At 38.2% G+C, this 21,103-nt stretch overlaps 1 protein-coding gene across 6 annotated transcripts in view; it reads right to left on the bottom strand.

Annotated features, from left to right (window-relative positions):
• Fam172a (family with sequence similarity 172 member A) overlaps nt 1-21,103 on the bottom strand; it is a 444,651-nt gene that overhangs the window by 128,015 nt on the left and 295,533 nt on the right. For all 6 annotated transcript variants that reach the window (XM_023708514.1, XM_023708524.1, XM_023708528.1 and 3 more), the window contains 2 exons: nt 11,923-12,039; nt 2,104-2,188 (listed from right to left, as the gene is read on the bottom strand). In XM_023708514.1, the coding sequence (XP_023564282.1) occupies nt 2,104-2,188; nt 11,923-12,039 (202 nt within the window). The remainder of the gene's footprint in view (nt 1-2,103; nt 2,189-11,922; nt 12,040-21,103) is intronic.

Below are 21,103 nucleotides of genomic sequence, written 5' to 3'. Positions count from 1 at the left end.
CCTGCAGGTCCTCACTGGCAAAGTCGATGTGCTTACCAGGACTGTTTAACCAGCTCTGGCCAGGAACCAATAACGAATCTTTTCCTTCACACTGATATAATGAAGTCTTCCTTCATTATTTGTGGAGTCTGCATCTATGAATTTATTGCCTCACTAAAATATATTTATAACCTCATGGCAATATCCCAATCATGTATAGTACACAAGTGCAGAGTAGCGTAAGATTTTAGCCAGCAATCCTAATGAAGTTTTGGTAAGGTCCTGTTTTCTGGTTTTGGATCTTGTATTATAAACACATCTTTTTCATAAAATATTTAGAGTCATACTTTTCATATTTTTGTGGTTTGTTGGTGATTTCATTGTTTGTTTATTTATAGACAGTGCCTTCCTATGTAGTTCAGGCTGGCCTTGAACTCACTAGGTAGCAGACAATGTTCTCCAACTCAGTGACCCTCCTGCCTCAGCCTCCCAAGTGCTGCAATTATTACAGGCTTTGCCACCATGCCCAGCTGGTTGCACTGCTTTAAATGGCTCCCAGTACAGTGCTGAAGTGCTGCCTAGATTTCATAAGGAAAAGCTGTGATGCACCTTATGGAAAAGATAAGTGAGTCAGATAAGCTTAGCCGAGGCATGAGTTACAACGCCGGTGGCCTTGAGTTCAATGTCAAAGAAGCAACAGTGCTTACTAAATAAGGTATCTTTACCAGAAACACATGTACTACAAGGCTTGTATTGACTGACTGACAAGAGCGTGACCAGAAGCTTACAGGAATTATACTGTCCTGTATTTGTCTTAGGAGGAACAAGTACTTGATAACTCAGTGCTCTCAGTAACTTCATAGACCACAATGATCATGAATAACAAAAATAGGCTATAAATACATATGCATGAACACATATACACGTGTGCATATGTTGTAGCATGTATTATACACATAGCCTAGTGTTTCTGCTTCCAACGGACTCCTGATTGATGAACCTATAAAATCTAGTTAATGATCATGAGGCTCAGATGAAGTACTAGGGTAGTAATGTTCACACATTAAGAACAGGTCATTGGGGCCAGGGAGATGGCTCCGTGAAATAAGCACATTCCTAGCAGGTGCAAGGGCCTGAGTTTAATCTCTGGTTCCACCAAAAAAAAAAAAAAAAAAAAAAAAAGAATAAATTTAAAAAAAATAAATAAAAATGGGTCATCACATAGAATTTGAATTGTTCTTAATTTTTTTATCTAAAAATATGTATACAACTGTACATATTTGGTGATTAGCTATTCCCTACCTTGCTATATGCGCTTGTGGTTAGTAGTCAGGGAACTGTGAGAGTCAAAATGAGAAAGCAATGCCACTGCCATTGGCATGGGTCTTCTCACTAAAGATTTCAGTGCAAGGCCTGCAGGATGGAGGCCCATGCCATCCTTACAGTTTCCAGAACCCAGCTGTTTCCTGAGGGCCCTGGCTCCGCACTTCTTTCCTTGCCTTTATCCTCTCTGAACATCTTCAACACCATTCCAGCTCTTACTCCCTGCCTTTCTGTTTCTTTTGTGAACGATGCCATCTTGCATGTCTTCCCATGATTACATCTAACACACATGGTCCAACTAAAACCATAGCATGAAAGATGCTTTCCCTAAAGACTGTGCACCACACAATAGCGTTGACTCCCTGACGTATCATGGAGTTGGTATTCAATCAGAAACACAAGTGTCATGAATGATTCTTACAGCTACCCAGTCCTTGTCTTTGGCACTTCTTATCTCCCAAAGCCTCAACTGCAACTGTCTACATTACCTTTGAATTGTTTTGCCTCTTCATTTTTCTAAATTGTTGGTAAGCACTTTAAGCTACTTAAATCTTGGTGACTTAGATATATGTCCTACATTATCAATAATTCAAGGCACAACAAAATACTTAATTCACAAACTAGAATTCTACATTTCTTTATGCCTGTTGATTTATGTTTTGCGGTGCTGTGAATGAAACCCAGAGCCTTGTGTGTGCTAAACAATCACTCTATCACTGAACTACACCCCAGCCCTAGAATTCAATATTTCATTGGCACACTTTCTTACTTAAAAATACACATCTTTCATCAAACACATACCTGCTGAGACTCTGGGACAGTCAGGCAGCATGGATTCCACTGACGTGTCTAATGGTTCTGAGCTAGAGACCCAATTACAACAGTTCTGCAATGTAACAGAGACAATATTGTTGAAACACAATTTAAGGCAAGACCAACTATTTAGGTGGAAAAGCTAAATGTACCTGTAAAACCAAAATCATGGCAAGTGTATTTATTTCCATATATTTAATTTTTTTCTTCGGTAAACAGTAACTATTCATGACTAACTTGTCTGTGGAAAAAAGTTTATGTTTCATAGTTCAGCAACTTATCTGCACTGACATGAGAAGACATGTGAGCCATGCTGCAATATATTTCTAAGAACGATTAGATGGTTAAAAAATAAATAAATGAAGGGATTATAATTAAGAGAAATTTAAACATATGCCATTCTAAACTCTGAGAGTGAAATAAATATTGCTTTGAACAAATAATAGAACAACTAATGTGTAAACTATATTTTATGCATAATACTAGAAGAAATCAATTTGGCATTTACTACTCAAAAATCTGTCTCATATATGTTTTTATAATTACACTCTCTATAAATTTTTACTTCGACTTGCTTCAATGAAAGTTATGCCCAAATAGTTGTATAGGCTAGAAACACAAGCTTGCGAATTATAGCTGTATGTCTGAGGACACAGAAATTTCAACATTAAAGATCAGTTTATAATACAGAAAAAGAAAACTACAGTATCTTTATTTTATACATTTTTAGTCTAAATTTGAACTCTAGATTAGGAGATATTAACCTCATATGATTTTAAAAAATTACACACACACACACACACACACACACACACACACAATGAATTTCCAGACAGATTTTATTTTAAAAGAAATCATCCCATCAATCACGTTGGAAAAATCGGCGATTGCTATTCTAGTAAACAAGGATGCATTGTGTATTTTTAGATGCTTGCTGCCCTGGTTGTGCACCATGGAATCCGTCCTCACTGTGGAAAGATCCTTGACTGGTAGATCAAGTGTCTTATTGTATTTCCTTAATTCATTCTGTCTGGAAGAAGATGTCAGCTGTGTTGCAGTGAGGAGAGAATTTCAAAGGCTCCAGTCCCCACCAATGAAGGCCGAGGAATGGCTATTGAATAGATTTGTCAAGGCAACCCTACTGTTCTGGGACCAGAGAGAGCAGGAATACATAAAGGAAGGGTGGCTGTACGAGATTAGAAAGTGAAGTTCACAAAGCACAGCAGATTTCTGTAAGAAACCCTGGATCAATGAAACTATTGAACTGTGTAGGGAAAAAACCATGAAAACAAACACAACATCTAGTAATGTTCTTAAATGCTTTCTCTCTTTTTATATTTAAAATGGATAAAATATTAGTATTTCTCATGTATTATAAAAGCTTGACAGTTTTAAATGGATACATATTCTATAGTATACACTCCTAATCTTAATTAGCAGATGAATGCAAAATTACACAATGTAATAGAGTAGAAATTATAAAAGAAATAGGGTTTTAGAAGATACTTCATACATTTGAAATAAGTAAAATTAATATTACCCTTGATAGAGCACCCATCAGAGAATTCTTGATAATGCAGAAGATTAGCACACAATTAGCCAGCTTTTATATACAATGTGACACTTGCTTGTAAGAAATAAGTATTCTCCAAAGCAGTGTCAAGATATGTAAATGGATGATTTGTTTTATCGTTCATCACAGCCCCTAATAAATTCAAAATCATGACTTCTATAGGTACTAAAAATAGGCTTGCAATGATACAGTAAGATAGCTTCAATGAAGAATGACTTTCTCTTTCCCTTCTTCTTAAACAATTCAGTCTTTTCAATGACAGCAATTAGTACTAACAACAGACAGGCAGCGATTAGGTATATATTTTAATTAGTATTCATCCTCCTAGTACCTCCAAATCTGATGAAAGTTGGCTATTACCCAGGTGATGTGTCAGTCTCAATAGTGTTACCTACACTTTACATATGTAAAACTATCCTACAGGATTTGCTAGCACTAATAAAAGTGATGGCACATCATAATATGGGAATATTAACTACTTTCCTAACTAGTTGAGTTTTAAAAAGCTAGAAAAGGAAACTTTTGTTCATTTTTAATCGGATGGCTTTAACTCCAGCAATGGAAGCAAAATTTCGTTTTTTTCTAGGCAGATGCTACACTCTCATAAAATTCAGATACAAGCGAAGTGCCTGGTAGCTAATGTGAGTATGCCCCAAAGTTCTGTGAAGTGACAGCAGAATTGTACGATTGTGAAGGTCTGAGGCTATTAGTGTGAAGTGTGTGTATCTGTGTACAACTGTGGTATTGTTGCCCCCGTGGGAAGAGCATATGAAAACAGGGCAAAACAAGATAAAAATATTTGTCATACGATATCGTATACTGAAATAAAACCATAAACGTTGAAAAACATTATGCAAAGAGAGACATATGACCATCACCTATGAATTTAATCCATCTTAAATTCCATGTTTCACATATAATTCCCTGTCCTGCGATGTGTTTCCATAGTTTAAAAACCAAACTTCTTTCATTGTCATTTTTCTAACACTTATCTATCTTTCTTGTGAGCATCCACATTTGTCCTCCACCCACCACACCCCAGTTCTTTACTTGGGAGGAAGGCTACAGATGTGTCCCAGGGGACAATGCAGGCAGCCCACTGTGAAAGCCCTAGCCAAGGTCAAAATATGCTGGTGTGTGCTGGCAGTCGCTGAGGTCTTACGCTCAGATGTCCAGAGTAGGCAGCAGGGACCCACAGTGCCCCCCGAGTCTCAGATGCAGCACCCCCTTCACACAAACTAGCATAAAGCAGGAAACCCTGTCCTGGGGTGGCAGTTGGGATAGACTGCTTAACTCGAGCTTCTCTGAATAAAGGAGGAAGAGGGGAAGCCCCAAATACAGAGCATGTTTCTTGAACACTGTCAATGTAAAGGATCTTTGTAGCTCTGAATTTTCCCTTTGTGAAATCCAAAAATTTGGGACTGGCTCTAGACCGTAGCCCTTTGACCAGAACTTAGGGTTGATAACAGTTTAAAACTGACAGAAAATAAAGTTGTTATGATAGTGCTAGAATTTCATGTGTCATAGTTAAAAAAAAAAGTAAATAGCAGCTCTTCCTGCTGTGCAATGTATTGGTGACATTTGCTGTGCTGGCTGAATCTAGGCTTTCTTAAATGTTTGCAATACACAGTGCTTGTATCTGCTCTGGGACACTGGTCTGTGTGCACAGCACATCTTCATTGTTTTTGATCCTTTTACTCCTCCCACCCTTCCCTTTCCCTCTCCTGATGCCCTTTTCCACTTTCCCCTTTAAAAAGTCTGCCTCCTGGTTCCTTTCATTTCTTCTTTGTCTTATTTTTTATTTATATTTTTAGTTTCTCATGTGATAGAAACCACACATTATTAAACTTTCTGTGTCTAATTTCACTTAGCATTATGGTTTCAAGGTTTGTCCATTTCTGGATGCAACTAAAGACCATACTCACTAGTGAAATGTATCAAATTCACATGTGTAAATATGGTATCAGCTCCCTGGCACAAGAAAGTGAAACAGTAAATAAGGTCTAAAATGTGCAACAGATACTGTAAAATGGGAAGAAACTGTTTTTAAAAAAGGAACTAGGATGTGGGAAAGGAAAAGGAAGGAAGGGAAAAGAGAAAAATGCAAGTCAATTATCCTATTAGTGTCTCTTAGCTCACAGAAATGGAAGGTTTGCACTTATTTCCATTGGAGAAACTTTTATGCCCTTATCTTGTACTTTGAGTAACTACTTTACAGACACTAATATGCAATGTATTAAATGTTAGTCTCATCAACTTATTACAAAATATTGTTTTGCTTTTTTAACATAAAATAAAAAAATCATTTTTCTTGCATATGGCATGATTTCATTCTTTATGTCTGAATACTATTATGGTGTACAGCATATACGCCACATTTTCTTACCCATCAGTCTGTTGATGGGTTTCTATGGTATCTCCATACTTTACTGTTATCAATGGTGCCGCTATAAACATGGATATGTATGCATCAGTACAGTATAAAGTCTCTAATGCACTCAGTAACATAACTAGGAAAGGTACACTAACTGAGCAAATGAAATTTCTGGTTTTAGTTATTTGAGAACTCTCCATACTGATTTACTTAGTGGCTGTACTTGGTTACATTCCCACCATCAATATAGGTAGGTTCTTTTGTTCCTATTTCCTCATGAACATTTACTTTTTTGTGTTGTTGATGAATAGATACTTCTCAAAATAAGTAGAAAAGGGCCAATAGGCCCATGAAAAAAAAGCTCACCATCTTCAGTCATCAGGAGTCTAGGTTAGTACTCCTTTTATCTTTTGGTTTTCTGAGTCATAAATAACCACTGTGTAAAGGTTGATATTCATTATCAAAGATTCTGTGTCCTTGGAAAAGCTGAAGCGGGAGCCCCAGGCTGGGCCAACACTCAGAGCTCAAGGGCCACAGAAAGGTTCAGGGCAGCTACGGAGACTACAGGTCCAGCTTGGCCACAGGCTCTCAGAAGCTATGGGAATGGCAGCAAAAGTGTACCCATGGAGCCCTGAGAGCCTCAGAGTGACGTGAGAAGTCCCTCAAAAAGGAGCCTTGGGTCACTTTCTCCTCTCCTCAAGAGTCCAGCATAGTGTCCACACTTCAGCTGGGAGTTTCACTCAGAGTAATTATCAAAAGCAGCTCTCTTTGATCTTCTTTTAAAAGTTATGTAAAAATTACATAAAACAAGGGTCTATGTTTTTTCATCATATTCTGTAGGGACTTAAAGTTCAACATATCAATACTTGATGAAAAATACCTGTTACATGTTAGGCCTAAGATGTTTGATATTCAGACAGATAGTGAGGTTAAGCTTAACAGCCTAGGTTGTATGGTAATAACAATAATCTTGTCTTCTGGAGGGTTAACAACCTAAGTTTGCAGACCAAAATTAGAGAAAAAGGAAGGCCGCAAGGAAAGCCAACATTTTGGCCCTAGCCTTCTAAGGTCAATTAAGACTCAGGACATAAGAGAACTTGTACTGTAACGTCATGTAACTCAGTAGTGTCCCAAATTTTCTGATCAAGGAGATTCTGGGGCCAAACAGGAAAGTGATCAAAGATGTAGAGTGTGCCTAAGGAGAGTCACATGGAGAGAAAACATTCTCTCAGGCTGTCACAGAGAGCACATTGGCCAAGCAATGGCCGTGACTCATCCACAAGGCTGACACTGACAAAGGTTCTACAATCTGAGGTACAGGATCTCAGGATAAATCCTGAGGGGATTTCACTGACCTTCTCAGACCCAAAAGCTGCAACTCTTGTTGCATAGGTCCTGCTTTACCTTGGTCTTAACCATCCAGCAGAAAAGTATAAAAATGAAGTTTAAGAAGTAAAGCCATGGTGTTATGTTGAGCTGTAGGGGACTCAGGTCAACAATTTCTGACATTGCCAGTGAAGTGGAAGACCCAATACTATTATGGACTACTGGAGTCTTTTAGAATATTTTGCTGAGTTAACACACCTATAATATTCGAATACAAAAAAAGGGGATACAGATGAATGTCCATTTTGTATCTGTGTATTCAAAATGGTTAGGACAGATATATAGTTAGTTACATTCTCTTGATGAATAGAGGGATTTGTTCTAATAGTGTTTGTAAATAGGATATCATGTCTGCATCTTGTACAGCAACTAACCACTAGGAAGAATGTATGCAATGTGTTAATTATTGAATCTATCCTACCAATTTGGTTTGAAATTGTCTCATTGCTATTTGTTTCTCAATAAAATTATGGAAAAAAATAAAAAAGAAACCAAGGGTCTATTTCTTAATCTTTGTACTGTATGTTAAATCGATAAGTATAAATAAGAGCTTTCTATAGTAAACAAATACCATGAAAACAATACATGTAAAATTATTTTAAAAAACCTATTTCTTTTGTTTTTTTTTTAAGGACAGGGTCTTGCCTTCTTAAAACTCAGGCTGGCCTTGAGTTCACTCTGTTGTCCAATCTGGTTTTAAATTCACACTGAGACTTAAACTGCTTCAGCCTCCCAAATTCTAGGATTACAGGTATGTGTCACCACACCTGGCCATACAACTATTTCACTGCTTTTTAGAACAGTAGTAAGAATAACTAGGCTAGTCTGACCACCATGACACTCCCAAAATTTACAGCAGTTTTTGGTGAAATAATAAAGCCAATCACCAAGAATATAAAAGCACCAAGGCCTCTACATGTTAGCAGCTTCTACATGGCATCTGTGTGGACAGTCTTCCAGGTTAGCTGTAGTGCTCATCCTGAGGGTGGAAACTGCTTGCTGATTCCGCAAGAAGCGAGAGTAGGAGGCAGGAGGGTAGGGGCTGCTGGGCCGCCCAGTTTGTCCTGCCACACTACTCTCAGCACCCTCGCCCATGACAACAGCCCTTTCCACAGACCCCAGGCCAGATTTGCTAGTGTTTCAAAATTCTGAGCATCTTAAAGAGTGGTGCCAAGGGCCGGCTAAATAGTTCAGCGGATTAAAGTGCCTACAAGCAGGTGTAGGGGCCAGTTGTTTGATCCCCAGGCCTGCCATGCTGGCCCTGCCCCCAGGGTGCACTGAGATGGCAATTGAGACTGGGCGTGGTGGTGCCCACCTGTAATCCCAGCTCTTGGGAGGCTGTAAACAGGCAGATCACGATGAGTCTGATCTAGTAGTGGGAATACCCTGTAGACCCTTCCCTAAAATACACAGAGTGGCACCGAAAAAGGTGAAAAAAAAAGAGACTAGAATTTTGTCCCAAGTGTTGGCAAACTGCACTCGTGTCTTGCTACAGCATGCAAATCTCCTCAGCAAGGGGTCATGCACCAAGGTGAGTCAGATTAGGGTGGATGTCCTAGACTTCCATCCCCTCACTTCTGCTCTTGCTTTGGAAGTCTCAGCAGGGATAACTTCAAAGCTCTACCAAGAATGATCTAATCATCTTTCTCTCTAAGATTGTATAGTGTTTTCTATAATAATATATCTCACTTCTTTGGGCACTACCATTTGCCTTTCAGGGGGTTTTCTTTTTGATTATCACCTTTGATTCTCATAACAGTTCAAAAGTAGCCAGATAGGAATTATTATCTCTTGTTCACAATTATGAAACAGGTCCCAAAAGATGGATTGGCTTATTTAAAATTATGAGTCCCAGTAGGACTTACAATATGGTAGGTCCTCATGTACTGATTTATCTCTTGACTAAGCTGAATCGAAACTCAATTTGCCTAAGTGCTTGCTCTGAATTCTTCCAACATGTTTTTCTGTTTCCCTTTTGAAGATAATCTGAATATGCAAATCAAGAAAATAAAAGGAGGATATTATCCATGTGCTTTACAGGTAACCACAGCAAGATCTGTGATGTGTTGCTCTTCTTTAAATGCCAACAACAGTGCTGTTTCCTTACACACGCTGCTTTCGGCTCATGCTTGCCAGCAGGTATTACATTTTTGTAAAGACCAAATCTCAAAGAGATTGACTACCTTGCTTCCGACATTATAGCTAGGGAAATGATTGAGCTGGATTTTCATTTTGATAGGCCAGAATACAAATTCTTCAGACTTTCTCCATAAGGCATAAAGGGAAAAGCTGAGAGAACTATCTAAGAACTAGGGCACTTATAAAAGTTTTTAAATTTTTACGGCAGCCTTGTTTCAATTAAGATGAATTCAACTACTCCCTGTTTCAGTAAGTCAGATGGAAACTGCAGACCAATGCATTCTGACTTTTTTAAAGAAACACCTACTCTAGCCTTAGATACATGAAATATGATAACAAAATTAGGAGAGTAAACACTGTTAAATAACACATTACAATAAAGAACATACTGCCATTAATTCCCCTTAGAATGCTTTCCTCACTTTAAAATCATTGATCCTATGGTTCTTGCCACTGTAGGAAGCAGCTCTGGACTCTTCTCTCATGTGCCTACTTGGGCTGTCCTGGCTGCCTCACTGTCTGGATGGATGCAAATGTTTGCGCTCTGTGGCCTTCAGGGAAGACCTGAAGTCAGGTGGTGCCAGCGCAGGCGCAAGTGTGCGTGAGGGAAGGGGAAGCGCTTTGAGGAGGGCAAATGGAAATGTACCTTTACTGTAGTGAAATTTTTACACTTAAACATGCACTATATTTTTGAGCAGTCCTTATATTTAAAAGGTAAATACACTGTTATACTTGTCACCTGGAATGAGACTTTCATGAAGAATTTTCCATTAAACAAGAATGAACAGGGATATTTCTAGTTTGAGTCAAGTACAAAATCCCACACTGATTATGTAGAGGGGAAAAGTCACTAAAGGCTCACTTATTAATTTCGCCCCTTAGTGCTAGGAGGTGTAGGTGAGGAATGCATGAAGCTCTGTCATGCACAAGTCATATCCTGGGAAGAGGCAATTCAAGATGAAGCCAGCCTGTGAAAGAACATGTGTGTCAGAACAGATTTAAACCCTATCTCTCAATTAGTTTACAGCACTGGGAGGACAGGGATGAAACCATGTAATATAGTTGAATTTAATTTTTATTATTTTTTAACCATTTAATTTTATATTATTCATTTATTTTTTTGCTCCTGGTTTACTTCATTGAATATAATATCTTCTGGGTTAATGTGTGTTATCACAAAAAACAGGCTTTCTTCTTTTGTAAGGTTCAATAGTATTCCAGTGTATATCTATGGCACAATCTTGTTTCCTACATATCCAATAAAGAACAGCAAAAATCCACATCTACTTTTAATTCTGTTATTTGTTTGCTTGTGAGTGGATTATTTTGAGTTTAATGTATCTTGGATATTTTAGGCTTCTGTGTGATAAAATATGTTTTCTAATGGAGAACAACAACAGTAATAGGGATGGTGGTTATACCACTCTACAGCCTAATTCTTGCATCCAAAACTCTTCTTCAAATATTAGTTCTCTGATGTTCAGAGTTTACTTTTTTCATTGTAGGGTAGCTGAACAGACACTCAGGTATTCTATTTAGAAATATTGAAAGGAATCTGAAGGTTAATTGGTTCACTCCTATAAATGTAAGTAAATAGTTTGGCTAAATAATCACTATCACTGACTGGTCACTAATTTATTTTGATTACTATTGATTTATTATCGGGCAACTGGTGTAAGGTGTTTATATTATTAGAAAGGTAAATGAGAGAGAATAACAGCTGGATATCCCTAATAGTACACAAAAAATAATGAACAGAAAGTTTTGAAGAAAAAGGAGGAACGCAGAAAGTGTCAGGTAGCCTGGCCCTTAGGAAGTACGAAAAGATGCTTGGCTGAGCTTGGACCAGCATCAGCTCCTGGGTTTCTCCTAGCTCAAGTCTGGCTTAAGACCCCAGGATCTTCCTTCTATCCCTATAGGCAGTAAGAGTGGCACACCCTGATGGCCTCCCATGTGGACACTGAGCTTCTGTCTTATAATCAAGCAGTGTCCATGGTAACTAGCTGGTGAAAAAATAAAATATTGAGAAATAAAAAAAATCTAACACCACATCCATCTTTAGGCAAATTTCTAACATGCATTCCATATACTGCACAAAATGCACAATATGGTAATATTCCATGGAAATCCAGAAAGAAGAGGTCTCTCAGAGAGTACTTGTTCTTATGAAGGGTTTTCTATTATGCTTTTCACCTTATGTAGTTTTTCCCCTATTCATTCTTGATGTTCTTTCTCTCAAAAAGGAGCATGGGGGAGGAAGGTGATAAAAGTTACTGGTACTCAAGATATAAACCTTAAAGACAATCGGCTCAGCACCGAACAAACCAAGTCTCACCTCTCTCATCCATTCCCGAATCGTTTTGCCGGCTTCTTGATGCCACACATTGTGAACAGAGTCTGTTAATGCTACAGCGGTTACCTTACTTTTGACATCTGCTTCCCGTTGAATCATCTGTTTAAAGAAAAATTTAAAAAAAAATATGTAAAATACTGGCTGTAGTTTTTTCCCACTGGATACAGCCTGCTTAGTCAGAGATAATAATGCTATATTAAAAATGAAAGGGCCATAAACATCTCTGGCTCAAAGTTACTCTTTTCTGCACTTGTACATAGTCTGTTCTTATCTAGAGATATGAAAAGACCTAATATTTTCTTTTAAAAGATAATGCCATTTAAGTCTTACAGGCAGGCAGCTCTATTATTTTCCATGTGGTCTGACAATTCAAGGATTAACAGGATCACAGGGCAATCCTCGAGGGTTTCTTTTACAAGTTTCTTCCGCCACTTCCCATTTCAGCACTTCAGAGAAGTTAGCACCCGGGGTTCACTGTTACCTTCGTAGGACTGTCTTCCACTAATTTTCAGGAGATGACGTATCTGGCAAGGAAGATGCTTTCTTTAACTTCTTCAATTTAACTAGGCTGCTCTTTAGGATGGTCTTGTAATTTCTCAGAGTTTTAACTGCCCACAAAGATCCTTTTCTTTCAAAGTCTATCTATCAACATGATTTTGCTTCCTTATATACTTCTTTATAGTAGCATACTATTATTTTTTTATGTTCTTTCTATAGAATGTCTATAAAACTAAATGGCCTCTGAAAAGAAAAAAGCAGCTTGGCTTGAATTCATCAGTGGTCTGCCAGAAAAAGAAAATGAAAACTAAATTCTACATCAAAAGAATCAAGGGGCTGGCAAGATAGCTGAGCAGACTAAAGTGCCTGTTCAGGCAAGCTCAGGTGAGTGCAAGGACCATGGATCGATCCCGGCACCACATGTCATGCCAGCCCTGTCCCCAGGGTTCACTGAGCCAGCCACAGAGTCCGGGCATTGTGGCACATGCCTGTAATCCCAGAGCTAGGCAGGCTGAAAGCAGGAGGGTCACCATAAGTCTGAATTGCACAGTGAGACCCTGCAACAACCAAGTACATAGGAAAAAAAAAAGAATCAAAAAATGCTTTAAGCTACTAATACTTGCGATCATAATATGGTACAATAAATATAAGAAAGCTTAATAAAAATTACAGTGCCTTCTTCTTTGCATCAAATGACTTTCTCCCTCTAAATTCTTATACTGAAGAGCAGTTTCTCTATAATTTACTATTAATTTGTATCAATTGTTCATAAAAATATAACAGTGCAATTTAAAAGAGGAGAGAATTGTGAACAGTGATAAAAGCTCACATGAAGAACACTCCAAGCTCTGCTTCTGACACCAAGTAAGGCCCATTGGCATTTTCAATTGTAATATTTCTCTTTTTGAATTTTTGTTAAACTCTTTGTATGTACATCCTTTCTCAATGAACACTGCCTAATAGAAATCTAATTCACTGCTACTGAATCTAATTTGCATTACCACAACTGAAATCTTTGTGCGCCATGTTTATATACTAGCAAAATGTTAAAACCAATATTGGTTATCAACATCATAATGTTACAACATTCACTTTTTACAATCAATAATAATTTGGTAAGCACGAAGTACTACTCTAATTCGATATTACACAGTAATTACTAAGTAGTGTATAACCTTGGACTTTCATTTCAAAAATTAGTTTCTCACTGGATCATTTATTGACACTAGAATATAAACATCTAAGTCAATATTAGATGACAATAACAGTTTCTAAAATAGTGAATTCATCTGGCTAAGGAAGAAGTGGAAAATCCTTACTCATATTTTTGAAATATAAATACTTTAGAGATCTATAACAATTTCTGCTGAAGTTACAAAATAAGAACTTGCTTTTCTGCTATCCTAAGAATGTCTGTACTTTAAAATACTTGATCTAAGTTTTATTGTGGTTGTTCTTAACATAAACAGATATATGTAAGACCGTGATTGAAGGCATAAATCTTGAGGACCACTAGTGAAATAAAATTAAGTGCTGAATAGGCTGAGGAGTGAGAACAAGAGAGGAAATATGGGGATTAAAAGTGCACAAACTGGAAAAAATGTAGAACTGCTAGAGTAATTGAGCAAAACGGTGACAACAACATTCCCCACCCCCAGCCTGTCCACCTGGTTGACATTTCTTTCTTTTTTTGTATTCAGTATAGAGTCTACCGGGTCTCACTATGTAGATTGGACTCATAGTGATGTGTCTGTGTTCAGCCTCCTGAGTGCTGAGATTACAGGTGCACTCCGGGGGCAGGGCTGGCACAGGATGCAGGGGATCGGACCCCAGCCACTGCGCTCTGCCTAAGCAGGTGCTTTAGTCCACTAAGCTATCTGGCTGGCCCTTGGTTGATGTTTCTTACGAAGGTAACTTCTCCACATCATATCAAGTCACATTATTGAGCACTATAATCATTTAATGTATCACTACACAACTCTGCAATTGAAAATCAATTTCATATTTTACTATTAGAGGTAAAATTCAGGCCAAATCTCTGAAAGGTATTTTCAATGAAAACAACCAGAGAATTTAACATACTTGTATAAAACTAGTGGAATGGTGAGTAGGTGAAGATCTCTGTCTAATTTTTCAGAGTGCTAACCTCTGTCTGGCACTACTGCAGCCTAGCTGAGTAGTACTGGAACTGGCTACCGCAGCCATTTTGGGCCACACCCACTGCTTCTAGCTGGTTCCTCCAGGTGCACAGTCTCCGCTCCCTCCTGCCATCCAGTGTGGTTAAGAATTTAATACGAGTTGCTAAGGGCAGCAATGGTGGAGGCAGGCTGAATCTGGGTGGTCTAAAAGCCCAGTGTTTTAGATGAAATACAGCGAAAGTGAGGAAGAAGAGGTACAGGTGGGCAGGAAGAGAAATTCAATATTACAGTCTATAATAGAAAGTTGTAACATTCTGGAAAATCCTAAGATCTGCCAGAGAGGAAAACTATCATCAACAGCCTTCTGTATATTAATCTAGGGTGTAGACAGTGTTTAATCAGGATCCATCAATGGGAATACTTCAAATTTCTTGGAAAATTCTGTGTATGTAAGTGTTTTTCTTGGGAGAGGAACTTCAGCATTCATGAGATTCTCGTAAGGACCTTCATCTCTAAAATTGGTAGATTCTGTAACCTTTCTCTGTGTATTCTTGAGTGAAATATGAAGTTCATATAGTAAGTGATCCCTTTGATCATTTTAACACCTATAACCAATCATTCAAAAAGAAAGGATATTCCATTTTTTTAATAATATATTCAGTTTGGTATCAACAATTTGATATGAGGGATAAAAACTGATGTTGCAGCCATCAACATCCTAAAATTCTATGCTCAACAGCCTATGAATGGTAAAGTTACAAATATATATATATATATATATATATATATATATAATTTATATCTGATGGACAGTCAGCACATTTCAAAATGATACAAATTAATTAGAATTTTATTCCCAAATAAAAATGGGATGTATGCAAAAATTTTTGTTATTTTTCCTATGTATAGGTGAGGAAACTGAGTCTGAGATAGATTAAGAAATTTTAAGGAGTCACACAAATACAAAGCAACACATCTGTGACTTGACAGTGGATAAACTCATTGTTTCATCTGTATCACACAGTTCTACTTCCAATAATATATACCTTTTTTTTTTTTTTTTTTTTTTTGGTGGAACCAGGGGTTGAACTCAGGCCCTTGAGCTTGCCAGGCAAGTGCTTATTCTCCTGAGCTATCTCCCCAGGCCCCAATATATACCATTCTTATCATAAATAAAACTTTGCTGACTTTCCTGCTAACAGAAAAATATTTCATTAACTTTTTAAAAAGGCTAAAAATGCATGCAAATCCATGCTGGGTTAGCAATATTGAAATTTGAAAAAAATACTGCCAAAATATAAATCAGATGAGTGCAAAGTAACAATCAGCAGCACTTTAAAATTATACAGTCCTAACAGAAGTAACCCCCATGATCTGAGAAGTTAGTTATTTCTACTAATTATGTTCATGATGTCAGAATTAACACACAATATTTGCTACTGTCCCCTGGTACTTCTGATTCCTCTTCTTGATTTTATCTACTTTTCTCTCAGGATAAACACAATCTGCTCTTTACTTCCTTATTTTGCATGTCACTGGTCTGAGAAAAGTGTCACCAACCTAGTAAATATCAAGGAGCTTCACAGATTCGAATCATGTCACGATACTAACACTTCTGGTGGGACTGAAGCTGAAAAGGAAGCCCTAAACACTGTATGCGTATCCAGAGAAAGGAGTTAAGCTTTAGGTAACTGTGGCCAGCCTGGAAAGCTTATGAGCAGACGCTGAGCAGCCAGGGGCAGTCTAGGGCCAGAGGGTAGCGCGGGACGGGTGGCCTCAGTTACCGCTATTGTTCCTTAGTGGGCAGTGCCCCTGGACCGTCCTCAGGCTGCCCACCTCGCTGCAGAAATCACAGGCCTTGACCTCCTCCTAACTTACCATGCTTTCTCCCTGCCCTCAGGTGATAGATCTGCCATCTTCGTAATAAAGTCCTGACCAAATCCAAATGCTTTGTATCACCCTAAAAATTCTGCAGTTTTCCCTTTGTACTAAAAAACTGTTGTAGATTTTCCCTGGATTCATTTCCTCCAGAACACTATCTATCATGAACCACTTTTTGTAAGAGAAAACACAAAGACTTATACTTCCACTAAGTGCAAATTAGTATTTAATTTAAATTAAGTGGAGGGGAGCTACGTCTTGATTTACTTTGAAGGAAGTGAGAACTTGTTACAGAGAAGCTATACCATTAAGACCTTGATGTACCTTTAATCCACGACCTTAAGGCTCCCCAAATTGTAAGTCTAACCCAGTTCAACAGCATCAGCCTAAAGGACGAGAGAATTCTGAAGTTGGTTGGCCTTATCCTAGCCTAAAGAAGTAATAAATAATTTATTTTTCCATATTTGGGCATGGCATCCATGGCCCACAGGATAATTACTTCTTCTTTTAGAGTCAAAGGTGACCTCCTGAAAGGGGCCAGTGTGAGACGAGAACGGGGTGGGTTTACATCCATGCACAATATGTTCTTAGGAAATGTTTTAAAATCTTCCATCAGCAAAAGCCATTACCTTCTTTTCCAATTATGACATGTGCTACACATATGTGCTTTGAGGGTTACAGCACATAATTTACTTGTACAGGAAAGAATCTTCTGAAATAAAATCAAATAATGCATGTTTTCTTCAGATTAGGATCTGACACTGCTGCCCATTTCTAAACCTGGGGATCATTACTACTGTATGAGCATGAATGAATCATCGCTCCAGCTAATAGCACAGCTGAGGCTTGAGATGCCTTTAAAAAATACATGTACTTAAATAGATTAGCTCCCTCTAGAGCTTCTTAGTTAAGATTTCAGATGAAGATGTCTTAAAGGTTGGAGGAGTATTAAGAGCTAGTATCTTTTCACCTTTTACTACATGTATTATGGTTGCACTGAATGTTTCTTCTTTTTTAAAATTTTATTTAGTGCAGGGTCTACAGGGTCTACAGGGCCTCACTAAATAGATCAGACTTATAGTGATTCTCCTGTTTTCAACTTCCCAAGCACTGGGATTACAGGCGCACGTCACCACACCCAGTCTCAATCTAGCTCTCAGCGTGCCCTGGAGGTGGGGCTGGCACAGCACACCATGGATCGAACTTGGGCCGCTGTGCTATGCCCAAGCAGGAGCTTTAATCTTTTGAGCTATCTGGCCAGCCCCAAGAGTGCTTCTATTTGAATACAGTCTTTATGTGGTTTGATGAACTATGATATTTAACCAAACCCCGCTTATCACTGTACATTCTCCATTATATTGCTCCACCCTGTGCTGTCGTGCCCACCAGGTTACAACTATGTGCACAGAGTGTGTGTGGCTGTTATTTCCTTCAGTTAGTGTAAGATTACTATGTCTTCTTTTTTAATTTTTTTTTTTTTTTTTTTTTTTTTGAGACAGGATCTCTCTAAGCAGTTGAGGTTGGTCTTGAACTCACTTTGTAGCCCAGACTGGCCTCAAACTCACAGTGATCTCCTACCTCAGTGTCCTGAGATTTGGGGCTACAGGCATGTACCCCCATGCCTGGCTAAGACTACTGCTTCTTATTACTTTTTTTTTTTTTTTTTAAGCAAATCCCTCTCCAAAGCATGCTACTCCCAGACCAAATCATCTTTGCTGTAATATTAACACCTTGGGTCTGTCATGCGAGGTGCTCACACCTCTAACTAGCTGTAATCAAATATACACACCTTGGTAGATGAAATGTGAAAACTAAACTGCCTAGCAGGAAATTGAGGCCAGCGTGACACTTAAGTTTATACTTCCTCTGCCACTTCTGGCAAGGGTAATTTTAGTAAATTCTTTCAACCTTTGCTGTGCCTCAGTTTTAATATGGGAATATTCCAGAAAATGATACATGTTTCTTAGTCATAGAGTTATTGGGAGCATTAAATAAACAAAATGTAAAAGGGCTAGCAGAAGACCTAGAACACAATACACAATTATAATATATGATGCCAAAAAATACACAATACATCAACTAGTGCACTATCCTCACTCACTTAAAAGAAACGAATAGTTTATCAATGCATTTAATGACAAATATTGTTTAGAAATTCTTATATCCAGGAAGGAAAAATTTATGAAAGACTTCTTTTCCTTTGGCCGTGATGTACGACACTTCTCTGCATGGCTCAGAAGTAGATAAAAGCCAATTATCACACCTACTTCCAACCCTACAATTAGAACACCAGACCAGTCATAGCACCACACACTTGAATATGAAGACAGAGTTGCAGAAGCAATCGTGCGGCAGCTCCTCTCTCCTCCCACCACGAGCCCTTTCACAATGAGCAGAGCTGAGAGAAAACACGGAGCCACAGGTTACCGTGCCAGACGAAGGGAAAGGCTGCCCCATTACCACTTCGCTTTCTACACAGAGCAAGTGCATCTGCTCCCACAAAGCTAATCACTGAGATATAAAGTATGTCCAGAGGAAGGCAGTATAACATTGTAGTTAAAAGCAAGCAAAGGCTTTAGAATTAGACAAACTTAGATTTCTGTTTTTGGTTAATCATTGTAAAACTTCCACATTGGGAATAACAGAAGTAGTTACCTCCCAGGGTTACTGAAGCACACAGGAGGAAAGCCATGTAGAAAATAAGTAATGTCAGTTATTAATTAATTTTATCTTGCTATTCAGACCTGATTGCTAAGAGGTGTCCTTTCTTTTAGATATGGTATCTATGCACTTCTCAGGGTCCTCAGAGTTCACACTGACTGGTAGAGATTTTGAGGGTCACAACTGCTCCATCTCAGCACTTCAGTTTTGTAAAGTGATCCGTGCTTATTCAAAGATTTTTAAAAGAAATGATTTTATATACATAAGGTGGGCATACATTACAAGTTGCCTAGGAAAGTACTGGCTTGTGCCTATTTACTGGTGTAAGTATTGATAGTGCGCCCTTTCAATGTAAGAACTGTTCTGGTTTGGACAGTAAATCATAACACAAAAGTTAAGCATTATCTTAAGACTGGTAAATTTACTACAGTTTCCTTGTGCTCAGAGCTTAGCAAATTAAGCATATACTCCAAAATCAAGACAGTTATCATTATAAAAATAAGTATGTATGGAAACATACAAGAAAGAGTTTAAAAGCTTCTTAAATTCACAAGTCCAGAGCCATGCTTAGTGCTATTCAGAGCCCCACACAGATGGACAAGCAGTCTCACACCCTGGTTAGGTAAACAAGGCCAGCTGGATCTCCCCTGCAGCAACAGGATAAGACAACATTCTCGTTTCCTGTGCTTTGAAGCTCTAGCTTCAATTCTTGCAACCTTTGTCTAATTTCAGGAAGGAAAAGGCTCTCCACAGGCAGGACACCAAGGGATAGGGTATGTAAACTGAAACTTCTTGGGTCACATGCATTTATGAAGATAAGTCTCCAGCCACCAGTTACAGAATGGCAAGTTATGATTTATTATTGCAAGCGGCCAGAAGAGAGCAGTAATAACTTCCTTTTCCTTTCCTGCCTAGAACATGTTACCACGTGCAGGCTTCCTCAATAACAAAAAGCATGTGCAAGGTAGGTTTAAAGGAAAAGAAAAAAAAAAAGCAAACATAAAGTGATTGACAGAGTGTGAGTTAATTGAGACCAATGTTTCACACGATGTGGAGGGAAAGGTGAAGGTTGAATACATAATCAACCAATCAAAAACCCAATATTTATTATGTCAGATAAAAGTTAATTGTAAGAAAAAAAATAAAAGGTGTCAGACATCCAGAAAATTGTATAAGTGATCATCGGGTGACTTTTTGATGAAAGGGTTTTATGATGCAATTAGACTGACCACAGTATGGAAGGTTTTATAAAACATAGATTTCAAAATGGTAATGAATATCTGAAGAGAAGATACTATAAAAATATAATTTTTTGTTTATTTTAGTACTGGGAATTGAACTCAAGATCTTGTATTGCCAGGCAGGTACTTGTGCTATTGAGCTATATCCCCAGCCAATAAAAATATAAATGAAGAATAAACACTTTCAACTCAAAATCCTAAACCAAGCGATGGTGACAAAGCTCAGCTGACTTAAGTGCCTGCTTAGGCAAGCTTAGCAAGTAAAGGAACTGGGGTTCGATCCCTAGCACCATATGCTGTGCCAGCCCCACCCCCTGGGCATGCTATGCCGGCCACCAAGACCAGGCATGGTGGCGCATGCTTATAATCCCAGTGCTGGAGTGGCTGAAAGCAGGAGGATCACCATGAGTCCGTGCTGCATAGTGAGACCCTACAACAACCAAATAGATAAAAAAAAAAAAAAAAATTCTAAGCCAGTCTTGGCAATTAAGACATTTAAATAGAGACATAAATAATTGTATATGAAATGTTTCTAACATAAAGAAGTAGCAAGCCTGCCTACAATACTCATTTTTAAAAATCCATTTTGAGCTCTTATTAACTAGTACATACTAGAAAGTAAGGTAAATACTTTGGTTTATCTTAGGTATATAAGATTGTTCCAAAAGATTTCATTGGGGTCTGGGGAGATAGCTCAGCAGTTGAAGCACCTGCCTGGCAAGCATAAGAACCCAAGTTTGATCC

Source organism: Octodon degus, unplaced genomic scaffold (genome assembly GCF_000260255.1).
Source record: "Octodon degus isolate 3935 unplaced genomic scaffold, OctDeg1.0 scaffold00009, whole genome shotgun sequence".
NCBI classification, from domain to species: Eukaryota; Metazoa; Chordata; class Mammalia; order Rodentia; family Octodontidae; genus Octodon; species Octodon degus.
Note: the sequence above shows the minus strand (reverse complement) of the source record. Positions and strands in the feature narration are given on the sequence as shown.